The sequence below is a fragment of the Daucus carota genome, chromosome 2 (genome assembly GCF_001625215.2).
Source record: "Daucus carota subsp. sativus chromosome 2, DH1 v3.0, whole genome shotgun sequence".
Lineage (NCBI taxonomy): Eukaryota > Viridiplantae > Streptophyta > Magnoliopsida > Apiales > Apiaceae > Daucus > Daucus carota.
Window position 1 is genome coordinate 54,063,111 of NC_030382.2, and position 18,343 is coordinate 54,081,453.

At 33.6% G+C, this 18,343-nt stretch overlaps 3 protein-coding genes and 1 long non-coding RNA gene across 4 annotated transcripts; 1 reads left to right on the plus strand and 3 right to left on the minus strand.

Moving 5' to 3' along the window:
* On the minus strand, positions 1–3,366 carry LOC108207955 (LEAF RUST 10 DISEASE-RESISTANCE LOCUS RECEPTOR-LIKE PROTEIN KINASE-like 2.7). Its single transcript, XM_017378412.2, has 5 exons — positions 3,238–3,366; positions 2,168–3,022; positions 1,995–2,036; positions 1,884–1,907; positions 1–1,375 (listed from the first exon to the last, which is right to left on the minus strand). The coding sequence occupies exons 2-5, from the start codon at positions 2,943–2,945 to the stop codon at positions 234–236; spliced, it is 1,986 nt and encodes a 661-aa protein (XP_017233901.1). The 5' UTR covers positions 2,946–3,022; positions 3,238–3,366; the 3' UTR covers positions 1–233.
* A 4-nt stretch (positions 3,367–3,370) lies between these two features.
* Positions 3,371–5,858, plus strand: LOC135146774 (rust resistance kinase Lr10-like). The gene is made up of 2 exons (XM_064088247.1): positions 3,371–4,166; positions 4,528–5,858. Exons 1-2 carry the CDS (start codon positions 3,371–3,373, stop codon positions 5,646–5,648), a joined length of 1,917 nt encoding a protein of 638 aa, XP_063944317.1. The 3' UTR covers positions 5,649–5,858.
* A 3,551-nt stretch (positions 5,859–9,409) lies between these two features.
* On the minus strand, positions 9,410–12,273 carry LOC108207963 (uncharacterized). The gene is made up of 2 exons (XR_001804249.2): positions 11,930–12,273; positions 9,410–9,565 (listed from the first exon to the last, which is right to left on the minus strand). It is a non-coding gene; the product is annotated as an uncharacterized LOC108207963 (long non-coding RNA).
* A 4,018-nt stretch (positions 12,274–16,291) lies between these two features.
* On the minus strand, positions 16,292–17,791 carry LOC108207961 (uncharacterized). The gene is made up of 2 exons (XM_017378424.2): positions 17,343–17,791; positions 16,292–16,900 (listed from the first exon to the last, which is right to left on the minus strand). The coding sequence occupies exons 1-2, from the start codon at positions 17,409–17,411 to the stop codon at positions 16,625–16,627; spliced, it is 345 nt and encodes a 114-aa protein (XP_017233913.1). The 5' UTR covers positions 17,412–17,791; the 3' UTR covers positions 16,292–16,624.
* Between the last annotated feature and the right edge of the window lie 552 nt (positions 17,792–18,343).

Consider the following 18,343-nt stretch of genomic DNA (forward strand, 5'->3'; position numbering starts at 1 on the left):
ACAGTGCAACAAATTTTTGTTCCGACTAATGTTTCCTGTATTGGTCACAATAAGAAGGCAATATAGTTTACAATGTGTAACAACACAGAGTACTAGAACTTGCTTGAATACATGTAGATGTTGTCATCTTACTAGTGACACTTTCTGTACTTATTTTACAAAGGCAGATAAACAAGACTAAATGATGAATTGACAAAACAAACCAAGTTTCATTCCTTGAATTTCAGTAACATTCAATCTTCATCTGGTAGTAAATTGGGGGAAGAATGGATTGGATTGTCTATCTCAGTTGTATCCTCTTGTGGATAAAGAAAAGGCTTAGGAGGCATTACCAATTGTTCAATGTCTCCTTCTAGCATCTTAATAACTCTGTTCATTGAAGGGCGCTCACTTGGTTTCATTTGTATACACCATAATGCTACTAATATCATCTTCTTTACCAACTTCCTATCTTCCTCGGTGACATCTTCCATCTCAAGCTCTTTTCCTTCACTAAATCGGTCATGTACCCACGACGGGAAGTGAATTTGACTGATATGATCCACAAATGGATTCAAATTTTTTCTCCGACCAGCCATTTCCATGAGTAACATTCCAAAACTATAAACATCCGCTTTATATGAAATTCCACCGATGTTTTTGTAGAACATCTCCGGAGCCATGTAGCCCATTGTTCCTCTAGCTGCAGTGAGAGTTACAATGCTATGATCAGTGGCATATAATTTTGCTAGCCCGAAATCGGAAATGGCTGGATTGAAATTCTCATCAAGAAGAATGTTGTGAGGCTTGATGTCAAAATGCAAAATTTGCATGTCACAACCTCGGTGCAAGTAGTCAATTCCAGTTGCCACCTTGTATGAAATTTTATAAATCTTTTCCCAACTCAAGGGAACAACTTCTTCTTCTGTTCCTTCTTTGCTGTAGATGTATTTCTCTAAAGATCCATTGGGCATGAACTCATAAATTAGAGCACGCTTGGGACCTTCGAAACAAAAGCCGAGAAGTTCGACCACATTGACATGATGAATCCTTCCACTCGTAGCAACTTCATTAATGAATTCTTTTCCGGTAGCCTTAGAGTTGGCCAGTATCTTTACTGCTACAAGAAGACCACTACGAAGCTTTCCTTTATATACAGTCCCGAAACCTCCTTCACCTAGTTTATCTTTAAAATTATTGGTAAGCTTCTTAATGTCCGAGTATGAATACCTTATAGGCATCAGGTTGTTTTGAGCTTGAAGAAAATCCTCAATGGTGTCGTACATTGATAAATGCCTTCTCCTAGCTCTATAAACCAGCAAGGCAAGCAAAAATGGTATTCCTAAAGAAAATCTTGCACCCAAAATAGTGCCTGCAACTCTACCTGCAAGTTTACCTATAATTTTTTTTTTGAAAGAAAGCACGCATCCCAAGATTAGTTAGCAATGAAGAATACAGATTTGAGCTTGTAATGCGTTTAAAAATTAAAAGCATAACTTACCAGAGAGTTTCTTAGAAAATTAGAATGGTTTTTCCCTGTATCTAGCGACTAGCCTATACCTGAACATTTACATATTCTAACAACATAATTGTTTTTCAATGTTACAGTTCTTCTTTTGGAATCTTTTTTGTTTTTTTTCTTTTCAATTGATAGCTTTTTATTATCTTTATCTGATCACAGAAAATGGTTCCAGTAACAATAATCTGTAATTTGTAACAAATTCAGTTTCTCCCCTAATCTCGTATGACTCATATTCATCCATAGTTTTCCACAAAAAGATAAGCGGTTCCTAGATAAAATTATTTACGATATACTCTGGCTTGTACAAAGAGGAAAACAAGAAATGATAAAGAAGTAGTATCTTTTATCCTTCTTTCTGGCTGACGAAAGAGAAGTATCTTACCATCGCGTTCTCGGTAATTACTGTCTGCAGGGCAACAAGAACAGTGAAACAAAGTTAACAAGAAAAGTGACGATCATTTGTAGCATTAAATATACCAAAAAGTGCACCCACTTGTGAATTGTTCCATAATTCCATGCCAGTTCTTGCGAAAACCTACATGATCAGAATCCGTAATATATATTCATTGAGGTTCAAGGAAGAGTGTAATTGCAAGTGACTGATCATAAAAAATATATAAAATTGGGGTTTGTAAGAAAGTGACAGGGGTCAAGTTTATTGCTCACACGAAACTGAAAGATGGTATGATCTTAAATGTAGGATGTTGCACAAATTGTAGTCTATGCAAGCCCAGCGGCGATAATCAGTGTCATAAGTTTCACAATAGCCTTGATCGGTGAGAACCATATCTTCACACTTTAGGCAGTAGAAGTAACTCCAGGGAAGTTTAAATCCATAAACCAGGGCGTCATGGATTTCAGACATACTTGAGAATTCCCAGCATGGTTCTGGTACTGCTACCCAAGCTACCTTGTTAATCCTGCAATTGTCCTCCATTTCCACCTCGTCAAAATTGCACGAGCCGCCGGTGACTAAATAGGCATAAGAATAAACATAGCTGTCGGTAATATTTATGTAGCTTGTAGATGTTAGAGGAGACGGACATTCTATCATTGTAATTGGCTGATTATACCCGCTTAGAGGTGAGGCTGCTAATGTTAAATCATCTTGTGTGATGGAATGAAATGGAAGAGATGTAAAATTATTCTTTTGAATGCCAGGATCCACAATCCTAATGTAATGATCATCATAATTGATTTCCTGGACATAAAACCAGAGCTCATTCAAATAGAAGACAGTGCGATTACCACGGCAAGACAGCTCCTGGGAGAAAGAACCACCACATTTCTGGTTATCCCCCTTGAGTCTGAAAGGACAGTTTATGTTTAAGCCATCACCGCAAGAAGAAGGAGAAGAAGACTTGCAGCATGATGAGTTAATAAGAGATAATAGTGTAAAGATGATTATGAATACTGAAGAGTGTCTCCAAGTCACAGAAGGCATGATTTTGAGTTTATGTTTAAGATATCCTCTCAACTTATATCTAATCAGGTACAGAGCCAAGTATTGAATCAGTTGTCCTGTAGTGAAAAAAAAAAACTTGTGTATTTAAAATGAAATAGCCTTCAAGTCGAGCCAAGTCAACAATACGATCGTCTCTGGAACTTTCAAGTACTCTACTGTCTCCGCAACTGTTACTTCAACTGAATAACTCAAAACTTTTACAAATTGAAAAAAAAACAGAAGAAAAAATAAAAATAAAAGTTTTTTGCTTCTAAAATTTATAAATTTGTACCGGCTTGAAGAAGAGTCTGCAGGAACAGTAGAGAGACTCTTCAAATATATCTGGGGACTCATTCTTTATTCTCCAAGTTATTACAAACACTATCAAAATTCCAATAGGTCTTAAATTATTTGGGTTGGCTTTCATGGGTTTCCAAGTATATCTTCATCTTTCCTGCATAATACTGGTAGTCGCAGTGAGAGTAGTTGATGTATCAGGTGCAGGCGGTGAAGAGTGCAGGATGACGAGATGCTCCCATCATGGCCCTGAAATTCGGTTCCCCTTCTGGATCAAAGAGAAGCAGCAGCCTGAGTACTGTGGCTATCCTGGTTTCCAAGTTTTCTGTGACGGGGGAAAAACTTTGATGCACTTGCAATACCTCGCAAACACTTCCCTCACCGATACCCTCTTCTTCCTTTCTAAAAATGTATCCATCTATAGTATCAACTACGCATCACAAGAAGTAGAACTTTACGTACTTGATGGTTCCCAATTTACCAATAATCTTAAACTCTTTTCCGCGTCGTCAACGTCATTGCCGTCTACACCTTACTTTGAAAATCACTATCCATTTGACTATGGTACTATATGTTTCAGTTGTTCCGCAGGAGTTAAAAGTCGTACCCCTGATATGCTCACGTCCCTTGAAGGGAAAACTCTCCCGGTCTATTGTCTGGAGGACACGCACTACTCTGCATTTTCTGGTGAAAAATCATTATCCTCCTGTACCAAGATTTTCAGTTCTCGTCTCCCAGCTCCTTTTCTGTCGCAAAGACGTCGGTATCATTATTTTCCCGCAGGAGTTGTGGATGCTCTCTCTATCAGTTGGCTAGCTCCAAACTGTAGTAAATGTGAAGCCAAAGGGGAGTACTGTAGGAGGAAGAGTAATGCTAGTAGTAACATTGAAGCAGCCGATTACAGTACCATATGTTTCCCTAAAGGTATGTTCAAAATGAATATACATAATTCATTTTTATATTGTCTCACTTGCACATTCTCTGAATCATATCAACTCTATATGAATCAGAATTACAAATTTTCAATCCAAATTGCAATTTTGAAATCTAAACCCAACACTACAGTTTTATCTCGGACAAGTCTGATAATTCACATATAATCAATAATTTCCTATTTTATTTCAAATAAATTATATTTTTATTAATCGTTTTTTAAGAAATATTTTTATTGATATAATAATATTACAACTGTTTTTTTAATCCCAATGTTCATGCACACTATTTCATAGTGCAAATTAATTGATCTAATGGAATTAATTTTTTGGGCTATTTTATTGTTTAACAGGTCCTGCTGTTCGGTTTTCGATTAAGCCTATTACATTTATAACCCCAGGTTCCGTTATTTTTGTACTTTCCATCATGATATTATTGTATTATATCATCAAATTATACAAGCAAAGGAAATATGATGAACAGAAAATTGAAATGTTTCTGACGGATTATAAAGCCATGAAGCCCACCAGATACTCTTATGCCGATATTAAGAAAATAACTTATAATTTCAGCGATAAGTTAGGACAAGGAGGTTATGGATCAGTGTACAAAGGTCAAATTACCAAGGAAATCATTGTTGCGGTGAAGGTACTTAATAGTGATCCGAAAGCCAATGGGGAAGACTTTATCAATGAAGTGGGCACCATCGGACGAATCTATCATGTCAACGTGGTTCGCTTGGTGGGATATTGCGCTGATGGTTGTAATCGAGCTCTTATTTACGAGTTCCAACCAAATAACTCTTTAGAAAAGTTCACATACTCTGGAAAAATGCAACATGATTTCCTTGGTTGGAAGAAGATGCAAGATATCGCTTTAGGTATAGCTAGAGGAATTGAATATCTACACCAAGGATGCGCTCAACAGATTCTTCATTTTGATATTAAACCTCATAATATTTTGTTGGATCAAAATTTCAATCCCAAAATTTCTGATTTTGGTTTAGCTAAGTTATGTTCCAAGGACAAGAGCATTGTGTCTATGACTATGGCTAGGGGGACCATCGGATATATTGCACCAGAAGTATTTTCAAGAAATTTTGGAAAAGTATCATCCAAATCAGATGTTTATAGTTTTGGTATGTTATTACTTGAAATGGTGGGAGCAAGGAACAATAATGCAGTGAAAAGCACTAGCGAAACATACTTTCCTGAATGGATCTTTCAGCGCTTAGAGGAAGGTGGAGAAGTTACAATCCAAATAGAGAAGGAAGATGATTCAAATATCGCTAGGAGACTGACTATTGTGGGATTATGGTGCATAGGGTGGCATCCGGTGGACAGACCTTCAATGAAACATGTTATCAATATGCTAGAAAGTGAGGAATGCCCGAAAATGCCACCTAATCCTTTTAGATCATCAAATGTCCGATCCTTTACAAATGATCTGGAAGTCATTTCGGAGTTTGAGTGACGAAAATATCCACTTGCATATAAATATCATTTGAATTACATATATAATTATATTACTTATAAACAATATATCATAAGCTAAGTCGTCAAGTCCTTTTGGTCTTCATCAATTACATTTGTTTATGTTATAAATGGAGACAACAACTTTCTTCGAACAACATTTCAATGACATGGTTATGGTTTTCTGTAGCTAATATGTTTGGTTTGAATTTTATTCCTTATCTTTTTAATTTTTATGCATGGAGCTCTTAACTTGTATGTTATGTTATACAACAGTTCAACGACAGTCAATTCATCACACAGAGATTCAACTTTAAAACCAAAACCTTATACCAATATATGGGTATGAACTGATCATTGATAAGGACTCAAATCATGTGAATTAGAAGCAAATCACGACCTCTTTTGTCTTTAGATAACTTGAATTTTATAAAGTCAGAGTGAACAAACCGGAGAAAGATCATCGAAATGATTTAAAATCATCATGTTAATTATCTTTATATTTTTCGGTCTTACATGTAATTAATTGAAACTGATGGAGGGGAAGACTACGGAGCATTTAAAAAATTCCACATAAATAACAGGTTTCTCGGGAATAAATGCTAAGAGTGACCTGTCTAATTTGTTACTCCCTCCATCCCAAATTAGATGACCCTTTTGAGAAAAAAATTTATCCAAAAATAGTTGAGCCTCTCTTTTTTCGATGCACATTTATCAACTATCTTTCACTCTTGCCCTTTCTTATTTATCATTCCTAATGTACAATCAAGCTTATATCATTGAAATTCAACAAAATAAATATGAAAAGAAATGAAAAAAATAACAATCATTTAATAGTACTTCTTAATATGTGTGAAATGAGCAAAAGGCTCATCTAAACTGGGATGGAAGGAGCAGATCATTTCAAAGGGGAAGTTTCAGCAGATAGGCACTACTCACATTTAGTCACAACCACTTACTTTTCTACGTAGAAAAGCGGATCATGCCATTTTAACTACTGTAGTGGCTAAAGACTTGGACACTTCTTTGAAGTTCATACCATTATACACTTCAACCATATTCTTAGTTATAAACTCTGTCTTTAAAATTGAAAGCAGTTGCTTCTAGTACTGGCTATGACCAGCGCATGCATATGCCAGATCGAGTGAAGGATAGCAGATGCCTCGTGGTTGTCGGGATTGAAGATTTTTTGCATAATTGGCAAGAGTATATTGGCAAAGACTTATCAAAATTTTAATATAAGTGGGATCGATAGACCTTATACACTGTTGCTAATTTATATCAGGATGATCTTGTAAGTTTGAAGACCCTAGAGAATGCATACTTGTCATTTGTCCAAAGGAGAATGAGTGTGCACAATATATTATTTTTAGAATAAAAAAATACAGTAAGAAAGAAAAGAGAACAAGTGTGAACGATATTATCTTTAGAATACTTGTCCTGGTGTTGCAATTGCCGTGTTGCTTCGGAATTTGATTTAGATCTAGGACTCTTGCCTTTTTCTTTGCTCAAGTAGCAGAAGACTTAGTGGGTGTTTGACAATCCATTTTAAGCCGGACCTCTCGGCTTATAAGTTATAAGCATTTATTCGTACCGTTTGTGTAAAAAGTCAAGAAACACTTATAAAAAGTTATGAATGCTAGCTTTTGTTTCAGGATTTCTACTTATTTCCCAAACACTTTAATCACTTATAAGTCTTATCTTGCTTCTAACTTCTACTCCGCTTATTTATTTTAAGCAATAAGCACTTATTTTAAGCTCATCCAAACGGCCCCTTAATTGGTTTGTTTTTTAATTTTTCTTTTTGCCAAAAAGGAGGAGAAGACTTGGTCAATTCATTGAAGTCTATGCATTATTTTCCACACTGTATTAAACCTCTGGACACAGTTTGAATCAATTTTCCACAGTCATATCTCATTTATGGTTCTCTGGCCCATTTGAAAATCTCAGTGAGACTATAGCAGGTATATACTCCCTCCATTTTAGAATATAAGTTGTTTTGATTTTTTTACACGTATTTTTAAATCTTTTGACCGTATACTTAAAATCGTTATTTTTGAAATTTTCTTCTTTTGCATAATAATATCAATCATATATTTTTATTAAAAAAAAAAAAGTTTCAAAAACAATAATTTTTAGCATGCGGTCAAAGGACTTGGAAACATGTAAAAAAAACTAAACAATTTATATTTCAAAACAGAGGGAGTAGAAGACAAAATCAACAAAAGATTAGAATCAAGTTACACGGAAGTAAAGGTTAATAAAGACTTGCCCAATCAACAGGATCAGGTTTTTTTCATAGATTAGAAATCTAAAGTTTAGAATGACTTGCCCAATCAACACAATCAGTACTAGGTAAATTCTATGGAATGGAAATTTAATGCTGAGAACAACTTGACCAATTATCACGATCTCTAAAAGTGAAATTCTATCGAGGAACAACCACTTATGTAGTTTTTTTTTTTGTTCACAAACAACCACTTATGTAGTTAAACAGCTAAAATAACATGATTGTTGATTGAGTACTGCGTGACCCTTCTTAATTATTTTTTTTTGACGAAGCGTGAAGTCTTTTAGTTTAAACAAGAAAAACTATAAATTTCATTATGCAGGCCCATGCAAAGATGAATTTATCTGGTGTAGCAATTGCCTTACTGCCGTGTTGCTTCCATTTTAGAATTTGGATCTAGTGGACTCCTGTCTTTTTCTGTGGTCAAGTAGCAAAAGACTTGGTTAATTCATTGAGGTCTACGCATTATACCCCACTTGATAGTCTGAAACGAAAGATAACACAAATATGAACGTCAAGATTAGAATCACTTCACGTGGAAATGAAGGTTGACAGGACTTGCCCAGTCAACACCATCACTAATAAGTAAAACCTTATGAATTGAAAATTCAATGCTGAGCACAACTTGCCCAATAAACATGATCACTAGAAGGTGAAACTCAAAAATGGGCTTTAAGTGTCCGAATGGCCTTATCCCTATATCTGCCAACATGATTGTGGATTGAGTACTGACTGAAGCCATTTAGTTTAACAGGAAAACTATAAATTTCATTGTGCAGGCCCATGCAAAGATGATTTGTCTTTTGTTTCAAAATTTCATATCCACTGCCTGCCAATTAAATAACTAGTTCATTTAATAGAACTGCAACTCGTATGGGAAAAAAGAGAGGCCCAACTAAGTTACACGTAAAACGCTGCTCCAAGCTTCTTTACAAGATTCAGCTGGTTGTATTCGCAGTCTGTTGTATTAAAATAAGAATCAGGCTGCAGTTGCAACAGGCGCCTTTGAAATGGTATGTATATAAACAATTTCCTTCACGATTGTGTCTTTTCCATGCATGCTCAGTATCTTCCAGCAATGTGCTGAAGAAGAACAAGGGGCTAAGATGAGAGAATAACGAAGAAAACAACCCTTAAACTATATAACAATAATTGTAATATACTTATATTTATAGCAAGAAAGAGGTCCAACTGATCTCAAAAGTGATTCCTCTGTTTCTGGTAACACCTAGAACACTGAGAACTACATGTATTAAAAAACAAATTACAAATTCTAAAACGTCTTATACATACAAGAGGGAGTGAGATTTTTGGTGTCAAAAAATCACTCCAATGATTCGATTAACTATAAAATGCAGATCGAATACAAATTCTTGTTTAATCTATTTTTGCAGGAAAATATGGTTAACCGAAAATTTAGAGATAGACCATGCATGGGTTGCAAATGCAACTTGTGCAGGAAAAGAAACAGAGACCCAAACAAATCATTACAATATAATTTTAATCCTGTTAAAAAAAAACATGTTTATATGGAGTTATGGACTATATATGCATACATCCTAATAGTTCCACCACTCAGCTGCTCCAGGCTTCTTTACAAGAATCTGGTTGTATTCTGGCCTCGCAGTCTGTTGCAAGAAAATAAGAGATCAATCCGACTGGTTTCACAAATATTTAGGTAAAACACGAAAATATCTTAATTAAAGTATAAAATAAATTCACAAAATCTGACACTTAAAGGCCATTGGCAATTCAAATCGGGGGGATTCCGGGCTGGTTAAAGGAAATGCAAATGAAATTTCAATACAAAAATTTATTAAAGTCTCATCCCCATTCCAATTAACCGATTTAGAATCCAATGATAAACAAAGCACCTTTTTGTACAGCACATTCGAAGAATAAATTCAAATTCTGAATATCATGACTGAGATGCAAAATGACCCTTTATTTGGTATCAAATTTGTAAACACCACCAGGTCCTAACATTTTTTCACAAAAACATACCATTACTCCAACTTTAAAAACAGCAAAACTAATCTAACACAAATTGAAAGAGAAACCACAGCTTTGTTTGCTTGGGGAAATAGTATACAACAATCTAAACTAATTGGCCTGGAAAGAACAGACAGGACAGGAGTACACAATTTATAGTTTGTATTGTCAAGTAACAGAAAATATTACTAAAATCTATTGTGTTGAGTCCTCGATTTCTTTGTGTGCTCACTTTCCTCATTACGTTCGCCCAAGTTCTAAGCGAGGCTGATCTATTTACAAATAAGCTCGAATATTTTCAGAGTTCAATTTATGTTGAAAATAGCTGTATCCAGCTCAGTTACTTAACACATCACGCGGTGCTCCTACTTTGTACCATTAAGTTCGTATTTTGTACATACTCTACATTCGGCAAATTAAAGAGCATGTCAAGAAAAAATTCTTAAGAAGGGAGGAAACTTATGGAGTTCATTGAAATGATACATCCATGAGCAAAAAAAGAAGCAGAAAAATACATAGCACACTATAAAAATTGTTAACAGTTCAGCATAAAATGCAAGAGTGCAGTTAGCATAGCATGTGGTCATGAGCCAACCAAAGCTACATTTAAGCTACCAAGATAATAGTGGAGAAACAATATTTTACAGAGTTCTCTGAAGCCTTTCAAACAAATTAAAAGACACTGGGCTTGACAAATTAATTGAAAGGGTTGTAACAAACGGGCATGGAGTTTCTAAAGGCCAAATTGGAAAAACTTTCTATCGGTGTAGTCTTCAATCGTATTAAGGAAAAGAAAGAGTTCAGATGTTTGCCAAAATTTTATAGCAGTCAATAATGTATTTAAATTTTTATACCGTCTTGTCTTCTCAGGAATCCAGAATTTTTTTATAATTGATTTAGGAATATATTACTAGGTAGAAATATATTAGCAAACCATTTTCACTTTTCAGGTTCACTGAAAATATAGGAGTTTCATTACCTCTAAACACGCATCTATTTTTCTTATATTGTACTTTGATATAATATTGAAGACGGTAGTGATAGCAAATATTCTGAACTTCACTAAATTTAACTAATTCATTTTTTGTTCTTGATTTTCAAATGCCTTCTCAATTGCTGTTTCTTGTTACTTTCTTGAAAAATTATGCATTCTTACTTGCTGGAATGTTCTGTACTAATCCAAAGATAGTATGTACCAACTCCCTAGAATCACTTTGCACTTATTTTTAGTTGTTCTTGGAGTACCTAGAAGCTGCCAATTGCCATATAAACACTTAAGCACCTGACAATATTGACAACTATACTCTTACTGCTAATAAATATAGATCTCTACTCAACATTTAAGTTAAAACATATTCTAGATGTATAGGTGAGGTAGCCACTTATTTTATGAAAAGAGAGTCTTAAAGTAAGGGAAATGCCAACATACGCAGAAACAAATAATCTGTGTGCTCTGTGCATAGATGCCATTATTAGGTAAAATAATTATATATATAACCAAGTTTCCTACGATTTATATAGAAGTTCAGTCGCAAAACCTTTCGCATAACTTTATTGTGTCATTAAGCTCCCCCCCCCCTTTCACTTGAATTATATGGCTGCGTGAAAAATCATGTAACTATCCAAAAGTGGCAAACAAGTTCGTGCTTCCCGGAAAAACTTAATCCTCTACATAGACAATATCTCATTTTTAGGCAGATAGTAACGGTCAATTCTTTTATCATGCACAACCGTCATTATTTATTGCTACGTATAAGCATTCAATTATAAGCAAATTTAAAAAAAAGGAAGTCATGTACTGGAGGTTCATACACTTTTTGCAATGCTACTATCCTAATGTGTATCAGATTCGTATCGACAATCAATTCCATATCAATTCATATTTAGTGTGCCAAATTAGAACTTGTTATATCATTCACTGGGTTTAAAGCAAAGTAAAAGCAACAAATAATATATGTGCTGATGTGCATAGAGAGATGGAGAGAGAGAGAGAGAGAGACCAGATCTTTGAAGAGGAGAAAAGCGATGAGGAAGAAGAGAACAAAGAGAATCTCGAACTCAGCTAAACGAACAAAGGAGAAAACTGAGTTGACCATCCGAGTTACGAAGGACTCGTCGTTTCTTCTGGAACCCCCACGACTCATCATTGTTTTCTTCGACGACATCTGCCAATATCGATCGATTTCTTGCTCAGGCCTTTCCAATTTCTCCGATTCTCTACGTATCCGATTTCAATTATACAGATTACTTGCGTGAAATTACCGCTGACCTTTCTTGATTTTGGCCGCGACTTTTCTGTAAATAAAATTTTGTTCAATGCAGACTGCAGTGATATTTGACGATTTAAAATCACATACATGAAAATTATATTTTAAAATTTTGATCTGATAGTTGATTTAATTAAAAAACCAGAGTTATTTTATTGAATTTTATTGGGAAAATAGATTTTTTTGTCACCGAACTTTCTATGGTTTTAGAAACTTACCACTCAACTAATTTTTTTTTCTTTTTAGTCACTGATGTTAGGTTCAGATTTTTTTTTGGCACTAAAGTTAGGTTCGAATTTGATTATTACCATTATATTAATTCTTTGTAGTATTATTAAAATATAGTGATGATCTGTACTCCCACTGTCCCTCTCATTTATTTACAGTTACTATTTTGGGATGTCCCTCTCATTTCTTTACGTTACTATAAATAGTAAGTTTTTCTCATCATTACACCCACTATCTATCCCTACTATCTCATATTTAACTATAAAAACTACTATTACACCCACTACTTTCCTCCACTATTTCAAATCTATTATTAAATATTGATAGGTCCCACCACTTTACCCACTTTTCATCTATCTTTACTCATTTATCATACATTGTCTTGGTCTCCGTGTCCCCCTCCAATGTAAACAATTGAGGGGGACGGAGGGAGTAATATTTTGATGATTTGATATATGTCTATCTTTATATATAGAACTTTTATGTACCCAAGATCGTTTATTTTTGTTGATAAGAGTTTGACACGCATTTTACGGTTTTTAAAAGATGTACTCTCATAAATTATTTTATTTTTTCTTCCGAATAAAAATTTAGTGTTTGAATTTTTATACGCAAAAAGAAAATCTCATAAATCATCGAAGATTAAGTTTTCCTCTCTATTTATTTATCTTTATCTTGAAAATTATAATAAGATAAAGTTATATAAAAATTATGAAGAAATTTAAGAGAGATCTAATTAGGATGAACTAGGTGATTGAAACTTTAATAGTGAAGATGATGCATCGTATCACTCAATTAGACTTTATTTTATCATGGAGAGCATGGATTATTTGACGTCATTGATTCTATATTGATGATTTAATGAATTTCTAGAATTCTAATTCCGATTTTTCCTGATTTTCATATTATATCACCTCATTTTATGTTATTATTGCTATATACAAAGATATAAACATACATCATATTATCAAAAAATTATATACTATCTCTATGTATTAATGATACTACAAAAAATTATCACAATGCTAATAATCATATCCGAACCTAAGTTAGTGACTAAAAACAAATCCAAACCTAACATCAGTGGCTAAAAAGAAAAAAAAATTAGTTGAGTGGCAAGTTTCTAAAAACATAAAAAGTTCGGTGATAAAAAAAATCTATTTTCTCAATTTTATTTGATTTCAATAACCGGATATTATATTTGCAATTTTGCCATCTGAATAACTGAATCCATTTTAATTTTCTTTAAATTTTTTTGAGGAAGTTTATTATACTAATAATAATTATTCAATAAATTAAAAAGTTCACTTGATATCGTTACTGATGATAGCCATGGTTATAAAAATTAGCCGATTTTTCAAAAATCACAGAAAAATCATTTGATATTTGATCAATTTTTTAAAAATTATTCAATTTCGTCGCTCAATAAAGTGTCTCCGTCTTATTTCGGTTTCCAAAATCTGCAAGCGCACCTCAACTAATCTGATTAGCCTATCTATACCCCGAGCATAGTAGCCCAATTACTTCTGAAATATATAAGAAATTGAACTATAACCTCAAGGGAGCAAGTTTTAACTCTTAAGATCCAATCAGCTGGGACACCTCTCGACAGGCGTTTTCATGGGTTTTAAAACCCGACCCTACCCAACTCTAACCCAATCCGAAAAAAATAAAACCGAAAACTAAATGGGTTAAAAATTTAAAAACCCGAATTAAATGGGTTGGGTTATGCTTTTACTTAATTTTTAACCGACCCAACCCAACTGACATTTAATTATGCAATACATCCCTATTTTGATATAATTTAGTATTTACATAAAATATAGGACATTTGTATTATTTAATTTATATTTTTAGAACTTCATAATTTAATATTCAATTTTTGAAACTTCAGAGTCTATTATGATCTATTTTTGAAAGCACACATATTTATATGAGTTTATGTATTATAGTGTACACGGCACTAGAACTGTTGAAACATGCATTTGTTTTATATTTTGTAGCGCAACATGAGAGATTGATGGAGGCTTACTTTGCAGTTAACTAAAAATTACGGCATTATCAATTAGAACAGATTCTAACCAACCCAAATAAAAAATATAACCGTAAAAAATAAAAAGATATTTGAGCCGACCCAACCCGAACTAAATTCTAACCGACTCAAACTGATAAAATTTAAACCGAAATTTAATTAGATTAGAATTTATTAAAATTGAATATAATGAGTTGGGTTAGGATTTTGGGTAAAACCGACCCAACCCTACCATGAACACCCCTACCTCTCGGGTATTGTCCATCTTTGTTATCTTTTTAAACGAGTAGCTACCAATTTTTTTAAGTTTCAACACAATTCAAAGTAAAAATCCTCTAAATGCCAAAGGGCTTTATTATGGCCCATGCTCCATGGTCCATATAAGTTCTTAAAAGCATGAACATTTTGTGGGCTGGGTTGCCTATTTCTAAATAGTAAACTTTGCTTTTTCTATTTTTAGGTTCTCTTATTTCTTAAAAATGGTTAGTTAAACTAAATCTGTGTTTTAACTCGGAAAAAAAAAAAAAAATCTGTGTTTTAAAATTGCAATACTTGAAACAATGTATTTTTAATTCAATAAATGAATAAACTCGTTAAATGGATAAAAAAATTCGATCTCGACCATATTCATTTATCAAGATTTTATTTAACTGTATATAATATTAGAAACATCAGTGATCATCCCTCTGTATCATAATTGCAGCAAAAGGTAGATGGGCATAATTTAGCTCTCAAGTCTTACCAAACTCTAACCTACTTCAACTGTTAGCATTTCTATACATAGTACCCACACCCATGACCCAACCTTCCTACAATCATAACAATTCTATTACTGTATTTTCCCTCACTAACAATATCTCTTATCCTGATCTGTAAACAAAGCTTTCCGCGTATTATCACCTAGTCAGAAAAGTTCTTAGCAGAAAGACTTCTGATTTTCTTGTCCGGAAAGTATGATATGCATACATCTTACCCTGCCCCGAACGAGATATACCAATCTCGTTTAGCTTTTTATTTAGGAGCTGTATCCATTGATTTTTATCGATTAACCTTCCATACATGCAAATATTTGTACACATTAGTTGGTAAACTAGGTGGTTAAACAATTCATACCATGTGCTATGACAAGAGCAAGATGTGCCAGTATAAAAAAACATCAAGTGGAAGTGGAAATGACCAAGTACTATAATGAATGTATATCTTTGTGTCGCAATTCTCCATTACATCCACCAATGCACGATAAACATATACTAATACATTATTAATTAAAGTAACAATCACGCTTAAATCTAATTAAGTAATCAACATCCCCTCCAAAGCAACAACAAAACAAACATTATACAATTTCATAGATATAACATAGATTATAAAACACTACTGGATTGCATAAACAAAGGCAAAACTGTCTTGTACAAGCTTTCCGTAATCTTAATGCAATGCTTCTTCAGCTACTACCAAGGAAATATAAAATCACATCTGCAATAATATTGACAATGAGTTGCAAGATTTGCATCTAACTGAATTCACCTGTGAAAGAGCTAAACAAGCCTAACTTGATCGATGATCGCCAATTTAGCAAGACGAAATCTAAATATATAACAAACAGAATTCGACCAACCAAATGTTACCCAAGATGTCTAGGGCCGCAAATAACTTACCTTCTCAAGGGAGGAACAGCGATATGTGACATAATCCTGAACCCAACTTGATATCACCACATTTTAAGGACAACAAATCTTTAGATAACACGCACACACACCCAACTTGATCAGCTTGAATATTGGCCGAAATGACTCGTCTATATGTTTGAGCCTATATTCATCATCACAAATGAATACATTTTAAAAAACACTATATTGACAAGTTTGTAAACACAAGCACAAACTTGAAACCCAAATTGCAATCCCTACTCACAAAAAATAAACAAGATATAGTCCAAGAACATATATTCTTTTCATTCAACACTCCCAAACACATCCACAGCCCCATGAATAAGCACATGATATTTCCAGCTCAAAGTTTATCATCTTTGATGAATGCCCAATAAAACAAATTCTACAATTCTTAAATGCACACACAGTACCAACACCTACAACTTAACCCAGCCCGTAACAATAACCTTTGCACTGGAAATACCAACAGCCAAAAAAATAGATTATCAAAACAATCTAGAGATGGCATCCGAAACAATTGCAAGACTTCGGGGTAAACGAACAAAACCCAAAAGGCCTGTTCGGTATGTTACAATTGATTGCATAGCAACAAGGAGAAGGCACACAATAATTTTTCGCCCCACCACAACAAGTACAAGGTGCACAAATCTGAAAGCTCCCAAGCCGCCTCCGGCTATCATTCATCATCATCATCATCTCCCCCGTCTTTCCTGGCTCAATCAGTGGAACCATTTCCACCATTGTTCCATTCTCCATTACCAACCCATTCGCCTGAAATTCACATTTTCAGCCTATTTTCAACATATGTTCATGATAATTAATCCAAATTTATAATCACAAAAAATCCAAAAATTCCTAAAATTTACACTATAAAGGGTCTTTAGCTCACTGGTAAACTTACACTACAAGGTACAAGCAATCAAATTTACCTAAAATTCACATATACTTAACCAAAAAATCCCACACATGCCAAAAATGTACACTATAAAGGGTCACTCGTAAGCTCACACTTAAGCAATCAAATTAACCTAAAATTCACACAAACATGCTCAAAATTTAAAACCCACTAACAATTCACATATTAACAAAAAAAAAAAAAACCAGAAATTTTTTAGCGAAAAAAACAAAATCCCATAAAATAAAAACCAAGATTTTGCAAGAAAAATATCTAGATCTATGAATAACATAGTATCCTCAAAATGGTTAATCTTACTTGTGCAAAACTGAGGATAAGCAGCAACAGCAAAGACAACAGAAGCTCACGAGCTATAGTTGAGGACATCTAGAGATTCTTGATTTTTGTACCGAAAATCTTGATTTAGTATGTACAGCCTACAGGACAGTGGTAAAGTGTTTGTGTGTGTATTGGTGTAAGTATAATAGGAGGGGATTTGTATGGATGATGGGTGTTGGAGATTTAATGGGAATGAACTGTCAAACAAGGACTTAAGTTGAAAGAGAGTGTTCTGAAATGTTGTCTGAATTTTATTATTATTTTTTTAAAACTAGATTATTATTATTGGGGGGTTGCAGAGAGTTTGAAGTGTGAATGTGAGAAATGGAGGTGAAAGGGATGATGAGTGCTTTTTGTGGAGGAAAAAGCATTACAGTATACTAGTATAGAGATCCAATATTTTTCTGTACTAGAGGGCAATTCTCTCTGGGTTAGGTTGATAATCACTAACAATCTTGTGTTATATAGTCCCATGTAAGATATATATCCATACTTGATTTCAGAATTTTTAGATCATTTTTTTAGATCCAAATTTAAGGAATTTTTAATGACACTCTGTTTTCAATTATGGATATATATCTTATATGTCTAGTTATTTTAAATAATTAGAGAAACTAGACAAAAAGCAGAAAATAATTTATAAAGGGTAAAATGCTAAGGAGTTTTCTCTGAAATTTTCCCAATTTATACTCATCCATGAATTAAAACATGATATTAATTATATAGCTTTATTTGAATAGTTCTTGCTATATAATAATAGAGCTATTAACCAAAAAACCCAACTAACTTGTCATTTTTTTGCCAAAAAACCTTTAAACCTTTTTTTCACTAATAACCTCAATAAACTTTACTAAATCTTTGAAAAAAATTAACTAGAGTTACTTACAGCTGACGTGGACTAACCATGATCATATTATATCTTACGTGAAAAATTAATTACAATTAATCAAAAAATAGTAAAAATAATTAAAAAAATATAT